The sequence below is a fragment of the Melospiza melodia genome, chromosome 13, assembly GCF_035770615.1.
Source record: "Melospiza melodia melodia isolate bMelMel2 chromosome 13, bMelMel2.pri, whole genome shotgun sequence".
Taxonomy (NCBI): domain Eukaryota; kingdom Metazoa; phylum Chordata; class Aves; order Passeriformes; family Passerellidae; genus Melospiza; species Melospiza melodia.
Genome location: NC_086206.1, coordinates 16,602,307 through 16,612,951, shown reverse-complemented (window position 1 = coordinate 16,612,951; position 10,645 = coordinate 16,602,307). Strand labels below are relative to the sequence as shown.

General features: G+C 52.6%; 1 protein-coding gene across 2 annotated transcripts; it reads left to right on the top strand.

The window, feature by feature from the left end:
- The first annotated feature begins 3,339 nt into the window (after positions 1 to 3,339).
- Positions 3,340 to 9,654, top strand: CFAP20 (cilia and flagella associated protein 20). Of its 2 annotated transcripts, XM_063168055.1 has the most exons (6): positions 3,341 to 3,478; positions 5,499 to 5,578; positions 6,655 to 6,766; positions 7,097 to 7,285; positions 8,346 to 8,456; positions 9,356 to 9,654. In XM_063168055.1, exons 1-6 carry the CDS (start codon positions 3,395 to 3,397, stop codon positions 9,359 to 9,361), a joined length of 582 nt encoding a protein of 193 aa, XP_063024125.1. In that variant the 5' UTR covers positions 3,341 to 3,394; the 3' UTR covers positions 9,362 to 9,654. The 2 variants fall into 2 exon arrangements, with proteins under 2 accessions (XP_063024124.1, XP_063024125.1); XM_063168054.1 differs by lacking the exon at positions 9,356 to 9,654 and having other exon boundaries at positions 3,340 to 3,478; positions 8,346 to 8,465.
- The last annotated feature ends 991 nt before the right edge of the window (positions 9,655 to 10,645 follow it).

The window sequence follows — 10,645 nt, the reverse complement described above, 5'->3', positions numbered from 1 at the left end:
AGCTCCCATCTCTTCCTCTTTCTTGGGCTCAGGTTCTCCTCCTCCTTCCCAGCATCATGACCACAAAGCTCTGAGCCTGGGGGTCCTGCCCAAGGGCCACTGCACTGCAGGAGTTCCTCTCAGATGTGGTCCTTCACTGGCAGAGCTCAGGAAAGTCTGCCTGCAATAATGGTTGTTGGCCAAGTTGGGCTCTGGTCTTAGGTATTAATGAACCACTTGAAATTCTGTCTAAAAGCCACCACTGGACTCTGTATGACTGTACATGGTCATTTCTCTTGTGTTGTCCCATTCCTTCATTGCCCATATATTTTTCCCCATACAGTTTTCCCCTATACTGAAGCTGCCCAGGGGAAAGGGTACCTCTGAGACAAGGCCCTTGCCTGAGAGAGACCTGGTGCTGGTTCCCAGGGAGGGGAGCTCAGCCATGGGCTCCTGCCAAGCCCAGAACCACTCAGCACTGCTCTCACCCAGCCTGGGCACTGGCCAAAGCGGAATTGCACCAGTGAGTCCTTGCATTACCCCTTGTAATGGGTACAGGTGTGGGGAGGCACTGTGCTGGTGTGTCACACATGGAGATGTGCTGTGGGCTCAGATGTGGACACGGGCATCAGGTCAGTTTAAGCTCCTGGTCCATTGCCAAGGAACAGTTTAATGGCAGCTCTCTTGTATCCAGGACTGTGCTGATCTCTGGCATCTGTGTTCATCAAGACTGGTTTTGGTGGGTGTAGCTCTGGCCAGCAGTGAGAGCAGGGAAGAGCCCATGGCAGAGCCCACAGTGGGCCCACACTGGGCAGAAGCAGCACTGTGAGCATGTGCTGAGCTGAGGTCCCTGCAGCAGGTGGCACGTCCGAGCACTGCTTCTGCTGCTTACATCTATCCATCTCCTGATGCTGTTGGATCATGTTCCCCATTGCCACCTGCTGCCTACGGCAGCCCATATCCTTTGCAAGCCAACAGCTTGTCCCCAGAGAATGCTCTCAGTGACTGTTTGTCAGAAATAAACTCTTCCTTGCCTATCCTTTGTCTCCAGTTCGTCTGGAGTCAAAAAGGTTTTGCTCATTCTGGCCCCTTGCTCCATCCATTGCACAGGTGTCCTTCCAAGGCACTGTGTCCTCCTTCCTTGATTTTCTCTGCCACCTTGCTCCAGTACACGCTGGCACTGCTTCCTTCTGCACCCACTGATGTTTACACCCTTGTTCTCCTCTGACCCCTTGCTCAGCATCAGCCCAGCTTCCTCCTCTTCCTCCTTCTGCACTGCTCAGAGTTCAGCCAGTGAGAGGTCCAAAGCCTTCAGGTTGCCTCAGCACCCAAAGCCACTTTTGGGCCTTTCGTCTCCTTCATGTGCTGGTTATGGATCTCCTGCCCCGTTGTATTTTTGGTTTCCCTATCACAGCTGCCCTTCACCCATGCTGCTCCTGTAGGAAAATCCAGGCTGGAAGAGCCAGCTGGAGTCATCTGGACAAATCCCAGGATCTCACAGTCCCTGCAGGAGTCATTACTTTGTTCTTGGTTTTGCCATGGCTCACAAAGGAACTGACTGAATCTGGTGCTGTTTTTATTGGTCCAAGCCCTGTCCTTGGAGCTGGCTCAGCCCTGGCCATCTGCTCTCCAGCCTCATCAAGAGGGTAAGGCCTGGGTTAGGATTTCCCAGGTCATGAACCTGGACCAGGTGCTCCAAGGCAAGCACAGACTTGGTGACACTGGAGAGACCTGCTACATTTTGGTGTCATAACTGCACCCAGCAATGTGACACTAAAGAGCAGAAACATTTCAGAAGCTTCCTGAAAATCTCATTCCTCTGAAGGCATCGGATTGCTGAGAATTCTGAAGGGAAGGAAATGCTTTAGTGGGCAGTTATTTCTGGAGCAGGCACTCTCTGCTCACTCCTTGGGCCAGATTATTTTCTTAGGATGGGCCTTTTCCTCCATCTGCTCCCCCAAATTCAATCCCTGTACACCCTGGGAATTGGAAACAGGGGTAAGATAACATGCCAACATCTTCCTACCAGTCTTCCAGGTGGATAACATCAGGGTGTGAGTCTCTGAAATACATCTCTCAGAGACCTCTTCCCAAAGCCAGCCTCGATTATTAATATGGGTTAATGATTTACAAGGCTCTCTGTCTCTGCCCACACATGCCCAGGGAAGGAGGAGGGGCAATGGGTGCTGCATTTTCTTAAAATTAATTGAGAAATAGGGAAAATTTGAAACCCCAACCTATTTCTGTGTGCAGCAGAACATGACATTAAAGTGGTAAGTGGAGAGCATGTGAATGAGCCGGCTGTTCAGGAATGGCAGCTGGACATTTGTCCCAGTTGTCTCCTACCATCTGATTAAGGGAACAAGTTATTTCATCCTGCCATATAAAGTGTACTCTAACCCTCTGACTAAATATAGCTGATCATTTCTAACTAATGCCTTGCTTTTTGTGTGCTCTACTTGTTTGAGCAAGGAATTGTGAAGGAAGGAGGAAGTGCTGCTAACCCAGGTGCTGCGAGGGAGCGTTTGCAGCCCATGGGAGAGACAAGCACACCTAGCAGACAACACTGTTAGGATTTGAATGGGGCATTAGTCAGCAACAGAAGCCTGGAGTTAACCTGAAGAGCCATAAAGCTGGTGCAGAATGTAATTTTTATGCTGTTTAGTGTCTCTACACTGAAAATAGATGATGTAAACAGATGTTATAACAGCGAGAAGAAATGTATGTCAGTTTAGAAATGTAATTTTTAGCCCAAGCTGTTCCTGTTGAGCCTCTTCAGCTGTGCCAAGGCCTTGTCTCTACTCAAAGAAATTCTCACACCCATAAAGCTGTACATCAAACCCCGATATTGCCAGGGCTCTGTATGTTATCCCTGCCTGCCTTAGAGCAGCAAGAACACACAGGAGGCTCCAAGGGCAGCCAGGAATGAGTGCAGCTAAAGGAAGCAACAAAGCGGAGCAAATGCTCCAGTCCTGCAAAAGCAGCTCAGGGAGTCCCTGGGAGGAACGAGCAGAGCCCAGGCCGAGAAACAACCCAGGGGCAAAAAAAAACATCCTTGGTTAAAGCAAACCACGGCGTCCTCTTTGGCCCGAGGCTCGTGAAGAACGGAGATGTCTGAGAGGCGTCCCTGCCTTCAGCCCAGCCCAGGCGTTCGGGGAGCGCGGTACCGACCCCAGGGCACCGGGCACGGTTTGCAGCGGGCCGGGCTCCGGCAGCCCCGCGGAGCGAGGGAGGGCAGAGGCCGGAGCCGCGGTTGCCGTGGCAGCGCTCCCTCACCGCCGTCACCGGCCCCGGGAAGTGCATCCGGGGCCGCCCCAAGTAGTTCCTCGGTGACGGCGGCGGCGCGGCGCGGAGGGATCCGCCGTGTCCTGGCAGAGCGGCGGCCGCGGCGCGGCCCGGCCCGCCCGGCGCCGGCATGTTCAAGAACACCTTCCAGAGCGGCTTCCTCTCGGTGCTCTACAGCATCGGCAGCAAACCGCTCCAGATCTGGGACAAGAAGGTGAGGCGGCGGGCTCGGCCAGCAACGCGGCCCGGGGAGCGGCGCGGCCTCCCGGGGCAGGCCCGGGGCCGCCGGAACCCCCGGGGCGCTCCGGACACCTGTGGGGCCGCTCGGCCCCCGCCGGGCCGGAGCAGCAGCGGCCGGGTTACCGGGACCCCGGGAACGGGATAGCGGGATCTCTCGGGTACTGGTTACCGGCACGGCCCCGGGGCCGGTACTGGGCCCCTGGGGTGTGTCTGAGGAGAATGTGTTATTATGAGCATTTCTGCCTTTGCCGGGCAGAGGAGCCCGCCCGGCAGCAGAAGCTGCACCTGTGGGGAAGCTGCAGGAGAGGCCGGCACTGGCCGTAGGCAGCGGGATGGCCAGGGCCCTGTGGGGCCGAGGTTGGGGTCTTTTGGTGTATAACCCACCTTTCAAAGGCTCGCCAGAGGCGTGCAGAGCTGGGCTTGTGGGTGTAGAAGTAGTTCTGAATGTCTCATCACTTTGTTTCTCCCTCCTGTCAGTTTTTAGAGTGGTTTTGCTCAGGGCCCTGTGCCTTCTCCAGGCTATCATCAAGGAGCCGTCCTCAGGATGTTTAAAGATGCTGAGCTGTGCTGCTTCCCCCATCACAAACCATCCATGGTTTTGTGTTTCTGCAAAATACTTGTTGAGGCCTCTGACACCAAGGCTACAACCTGTATTTGGTTGCTTGTGCATGAGCCTTAGCTGAAGTTTTTGTAGTTTCAGTAGGAACTAAAACCTTCACAGCAGTTCAAGCAGCAGTGATGTTTGACCTGAGTGGGTTTGTGTGAGCATTTACAAGTTGTGAGATGGGGGACAGGAAGCACAGATCTATCCTGTTGCCCATCAGTGGGTACCCATGTAGCTCTGTGAAGAGCTGGGATGCCTCACCCTGCCTCTGTGTGTGTGTGTCTATGTTTTGCACAAATATTCATGACTTTGAAAAAGGATCAACAGCTTATTTGGATGGTGCAAGGACGGGACGCATTAAAGACTCTTAGACTGGGGATGTAGAGTGCTGTCAGACTGGATAAGCCATAAGCAGGATGTGCTGACCCTGCTTGGAGGTGCAGGTTGGAGTGGAGACCTCTGGAGGAACGTTCCCATGTGAATTGTTCTGTGCAGAGTGATACTGTTACGATTCTGTGGCCCGTGAGTGGGAGCAGGAGCTCTGCTTGCAGGGTGGATTTCAGCAGTAGTCCTTTCAGCTGCAATACTCTTGCAATAGTCTCTCTTGCATGAAGCATGGCCACCCTGGGTGTGCTTGTTTTGAGGACTGCCATGCTCTCTTCAGCAGTGCATGAAATACCCCCGTCATTTTGGTGAGAACTGGAAGCAGTATTTGACATTCTCCCATGTCCTGGGTGCGTGTCTGAGATTACTGGGTTCATAGCTGTCCTAATGTAGACTTTCATATCTTGGCAAAGAGAACCAGCAGGCTGTGATTTCTACTTCTTTTAGACCTTAGGGAATATCTCAAGCTTTTGTGACGTGGGGAAAACCCATATATTTTTGGCCTTAGTAGGATGTGCACTGCTTGTGCTGGTGGAGAGAGTGTGGGTATGCAAGAGTGTGCCTGAGTGTGTGAGTGTCCAGAGGCAGTCAGCCATGCCCAGCAGTACAAACCAAGTTCCCTTGGTGACCAGTGGCTGGCTGGTGGCTCCCCTGTATTGCTTGTCTTTGTTTTTATCCCTTATAGCACTCAAGTTTAACTCTCACTCTTTTATGTTTGTTTATTTGGGCCTCTGATATGAGCTTGAGTCCCTTGTGTTCAGTGCAGGATATTTGGATAGATGGAAGTCCTGCACTCCGTGTATGTGCAGCGTGCTGGGCCATAAACTCTTGCTGGCACTCTGGGGCAGTGATCAAAGCCTTGGAAACACCAAGGTCCAGGAGAGTAGGAGCCAAGGGAATGTAGATGAGTCCTCCTGGGGTCTTACCCCTTCTCTCAATGGAGCTGTGTGTGCCTCTTTTTCCCTCTCAAGTGACATCTGTGCTGTGTGCCCCACTTCTGTTCCAGGTGCGCAATGGCCACATCAAGCGAATCACGGACAATGACATTCAGTCACTGGTGCTGGAGATTGAGGGAACAAATGTCAGGTAGGAGAAGTCTCTTCTGCTGTTCTGGGGGAGCAGAACTCTGCCCTGGAGCAGAGTGAAAGATGGCAGTGCCCAGCAGGCATCATCTTCAAACTACAGCAGTGTGATGGCAATGTCTTTGTCAATAAATGGAAGAATCTGGGTCATGTCACTGATACTCCCCTGTAGCAGTGTGCTGTGCATTTCCCTGCATGTGCTTGTAGAGCTCTCATTCTTATCCTCACTGGGGCTAAGGGATAAAAAATAAAATCCCGTTATTCTTCCATCACTTCAAGGGGAAAAAAGCAGTATTTAATACCCAGCCTCAGTCAGCACTGCCAGTTACTGAAAAAGCAGCACTGTCTGCTGTCTCTTCTATTGTCTTGGGCCTGTTCTCCTCACGTGACAGCTGCTCTCCCTGCAGCAGGAAGATCAGAGGGAGATTTATGAGAGGAGTTGCTTGTGGAGCTTCTCTTAGCAACCTTGTCTCCATCGCCCCGGGAGACAGACGCCAGTTCCATGAGGGCTCAGAGTCTCCAAGGCTTCTCCAGGGGTGATTCAGAGCAGGGCTCTCCTTATAAGGGCAGTGGAGACTCCTCTCCTGCAGACAGACTGAGCCAATGCTTCTCTTCCTCCAAGAAGTGTTGATACAAAACTTGCCAGGCATGACGTGTACTCCTAGGGCTCACAAACTCTGTTTTGCCAGCTGTATAGAGCACACAGGGCCTCTGCTATGATCTAGAGGGCTCTACCTGCTCAGTCAAGGGTAGGAGGAGGTTGTGTTAATGAACAGCACTGACATGGCCTTGAAACTGGGGAGGTGAAGCTGTCCAGGAAGGTGTTTCATGCCCTGGGTGAGAAAAGTGCAATTTGAGATGCATTCTTTGTGCCTTTTATCTTTTTCTGCCTGCAGCTACCTCTGAAGCTCCCCCTCCTGTTAGAGGAAGCCCTGGTTGTTGCTGAGATCTTATGATCACAGTTACCTATTTCTTCCTGTCCTCCAAGGCTGCATTGGGCCAAGGGAGAGACTCAGGTTACCTTGGGCTGTGCACTTTGTGCCCTGTGAGATCCTAAAGTGTTTTTCTCTCACCTCTCAGTACCACGTACATCACGTGCCCTGCTGACCCAAAGAAGACCCTGGGCATCAAACTACCTTTCCTAGTGATGATCATCAAGAACCTGAAAAAATACTTCACTTTTGAAGTGCAGGTGAGGAGTGTGCAGTGGGGAGGCCCCTCCAGGGACCACTGAGGAAGGCGCCAGAGAGCCTGCAGTCTTGTGTTGGAACTTGTCCCAGGCAGTGAGTGATCCCCAAAACAGTTTTGCTTTCTTGGCCATGTGGTGTGTCAGGTCTTCTGGTATGGGGGCATCAGTCAGCTGACAAACTCATTGTTGCTATTCCTGAAAATGGGTCTGCTTCCTGTGTTAAATCCCTTCTGCCGTGGAACGGAGGGGTGGGAGTAGAGAGCCCTCCTGGAGTCGGGTGGTGCTGTCCTGGGGAGCCTGGCACCGGGGTGAGCAGCCTGCCCTCCTTGCCAGGTGCTGGATGACAAGAACGTCCGCCGGCGCTTCCGGGCGAGCAACTACCAGAGCACGACGCGGGTGAAGCCGTTCATCTGCACCATGCCCATGCGGCTGGACGACGGCTGGAACCAGATCCAGTTCAACCTGTCCGACTTCACGCGCCGCGCCTACGGCACCAACTACATCGAGACCCTGAGAGTGCAGGTGAGGGGCTGCCCTGGGAAACCAAGGGCTGCTCGTGTTCCTGATGGCTGGCACAGCAGGATGGGAATCTGCCTTTAGCCCTCTGGGGTTCCTTTCCTAGCCCTGCTCTTTGCAGAGCACCATGGAAGGTGAGCAAGGCCTGACTGAGGCCTCACCTAGGCTGGGATAAAGGAGCCCTTTTCCCTCTTGTTTCTCTGGCTGTCTGTTGGTTAGGGTGAGAGTTGCAGTTCCCTGTGGCATGCCGTGAAAGCTGTGTATTGCCTTACTGTCCAGATAGTTTGGACAGTGATTGACTGAATGGAACCTGGATGGGACAGCCCCATGGTGTACAGACCATTCATAGCCCTGGTCAAGCTTGTTTCCTAGTGGTAGTGGAGTTACCCTGCTTTCACTGAGCCCCTTGTAACAGAGCTGATGCAGGGTTTGTTCCTGCTGAGGACATGGAACTTGTTCCATATGCTAGGGAGTCATGTTCAGTGGTGTGTGTTATTTTGAGGAATGCTGTGTGTGGAGCGTGCCTGTTCCTTGGTGTGAGGGGAGTGCTGCAGTTCCTTGCAGGATTGCCTGAGGTGCAAGCAGTCAGCTGAGAGTTGTCTGCCTTCTCACGTACTCAGGAGGGGGACCAGAGCAACTACTTTGCTGCCAGCTGATAGTGCAGGCAGCACAGGCTGGACAGGCTCATTCCTGACCTCAGGGAGGCCCTGAAGTGGGCGTGTTAAAAATGCAGCAGGCTGAGGCTGTGGGTGTTCTGGCAAGTGCTGATACCAGCAAAGCACAGGTCGGTTCGCAGTAGAGAATCCCCTTAGCAACTAAGACAGTTGACAGAGATACCAGAGCTTGGCCAAATCTTTTGAGTGTTCATACCTGGAGACAGGGATGCAAATGCAAAGCAGAGGGAACAAACCAACATTTTGCTGATGCCCTGTCAGATTCAAAAAAGCAAGACAGTGAGATAGATTTCCAGCTGCTGAGCCAAAGGATCCATGTTGCAGCATGACACTAAAGCTGGATGTGGAAAGAGCATGTGGAAAATGGCCTGACTCTTTGTTTTGACTCCCAGATCCACGCCAACTGTCGCATCCGACGGGTGTATTTCTCTGACCGGCTGTACTCAGAGGATGAGCTCCCAGCCGAGTTCAAGCTGTATCTGCCTGTCCAGAACAAGGCCAAGGTGAGCTAGATGTGGGAAGGAGGGTGGGAGAGCAGTGGGCCAGACTAGCATTCCTCTGCCTCCTCCCGCTGCCTTCGCAACCCGGAGTTTCTTGTGGCAGCAGAGCTCTTGCCAGCTTTGGCCGCCGGCCAGGGAGCACCCTCTCTGTTGCCAGGGTGAGCAGTCTGTCTGGGGTGCTTTGTTGTGTAGCTTTCCTGCCAAAACACATGGAAATTGTCACTCCCATCTAGGAGCAGGGTGAGCTGTTCAGCTGCTCTCCATGTCCTCCCTGATTGTGTTGAAGGACTCTGGGCAGTTGCAGCCTCCCGGCATCTCTCCAGAGCTTTCGTCCATGACTCAGCTCAGCAACTTTGCTCTTCAGAGCAGCTGCAGCTCCACATTTGTCTTCCAGGAGAGATTCTGTTTGGGTCCCTCTAGCCCAAAATGAGTCCCCTCCGATCTTTTCCCCGCCCAGTACCAGACAGTGGTACCATGAGGGGGGAAGGAGACACCATGGCTGCCCTCAGGAGGAGATGCCAAGCTCTGCTCCTGCAGTGATGGGAGAGGAGTGAACATGCTGGCATATTGAGAGATCTTGAGCAACATGCAGCAGTTTTGAGGCTTGTGAGGAAGCACCTTCTTTGCCAGGGCCAGCCTGTCCCAATGCAGACACTTCTTTTAGCAAAGAAGATTCCTTGGCAAAGTTTCAAGCTGCTGAGGGAGGACATTGGGGGCTGATGGAAGTGGGAGGTAGAAGGCAGTGTTAACTGTAGGTGACACCTCTGGGGAACCTGTCACTGCCTCCTGGGCTGTAGCAGCCTCACAGACGTGTCTGGGGAGTGCTTGGAGCCCTCCCAGTACTGTTGTCTTGTGCTGCCAAGTCTTGTAAGTGTCTCCTTTCTTCTCCCTGCTCTGTCCAGCAATAACATCACGTTGGGAAGAGATGTTGGCCTGCAAATTGTACAGAGTCAGAGTTTTCCTGGCTGTTCCTAAAGTGCTGAGCCTAAACTCTGCAGGTGGCCTGGTACCCAGTCTTGTCTTGCTCAAAGTGGCCACTGTGCCTCCAAAGAAGGGATTCAGCAGGAGTTGTGGAGTTAAGTGTATCCTCTTGAAGTTAGCAATTTTATTTTTTATTTCCTTGTTTCCATCTCTTATATATGCTCTAAATATGGATGTAACACTTGTTCTTGAAAAGTTATTAAACATTTGGCTCTGTAAATCTGCTTCTGTATTCTTCCTCCTTTATGGATCTCTAACTTTCTAGTGCTTCAGAAAGTGCCAGAGAATTTCTTTGAGAACCCAAATATTAGAATTTGCCTCTGAACTTGACTTTGATCAGCACCCTCACTGTTTAAGGAACAGCACAGACACAACCAGAGAGGAAAATCAGTGAGGTTTCCACAGAGAATACAGAAACTGTCTCCAATCCATGAAGTTTGTGGTACTATGACAAAAACTCACGCTGTTCATTAAAATGGGTTTTTCATTCCCTTTCTCCTTGAAGCCATTTCCCCCAGCAGTGACAAATTAGGCTTACCTGCCTGTTAGGGCACAGTTTTGTTGGCTGTGTGGTTACCAGCTCACTCCAGCTCTCAGGCAGGCCCTCAGCAGCACGAGGCACACAATAGCCCTCCAGCTGCCAGATTGTCCCTTCCCCAGGGATCAAAGGGGAGGTGCAGCACAACAGGAGCTGGAAGTCTTTTCCTGTGCTGAAGCTGCCCTTCCCTGCCTCACACCAATCTGCCTTTGTTGTAGAAAGGCTTGTGAAGGGGAGGCAGAGACTCCAGCAGTAAGGGGGTGAGGCTGGGAGTAGATGATGCCTTTCCTGCCCGGGGCCAAGCCCCCATCAGTACTGTGGAGGGCAGGTCCCCAAGGCTGGCACTGATCCTTCCCTGGCTGTGCAGTGAGCGGGGAGGACTTCACTTCTGTTACTGCTCTGTAGAACAAAGCTGCTCTCTCCCAGGAGGAGGAGAGCCTGCTGGGGGACACCTGCCTTAGATTCTGGGTTTAATCCTGACCACTGAGACCCTGCCTGGTTTAAAGGTTTGGCATGTCTGTGCACCCTCTCTCTGCACCTCTGTGGCCTCTCCAGACACCTGTAATGGAGCTGCTGGGCTTTGAACTGGAGCTGCTGCTACGTGGGGCTGGATTGCACCTGCAGAAGGCTTTCTGGAGAAGACCTTTGCAGTTCTTCTAGCAGCTGAACAGCT

Excerpts from the sequence above, each read along its gene's own strand:
- CFAP20 (XM_063168054.1), top strand. The coding sequence starts at position 3,395 with ATGTTCAAGAACACCTTCCAGAGCGGCTTCCTCTCGGTGCTCTACAGC. Across the intron at positions 3,479-5,498 it reads TCCAGATCTGGGACAAGAAG|GTGCGCAATGGCCACATCAA; the intron begins GTGAGGCGGCGG and ends CTTCTGTTCCAG. Across the intron at positions 6,767-7,096 it reads ACTTCACTTTTGAAGTGCAG|GTGCTGGATGACAAGAACGT; the intron begins GTGAGGAGTGTG and ends CCTCCTTGCCAG.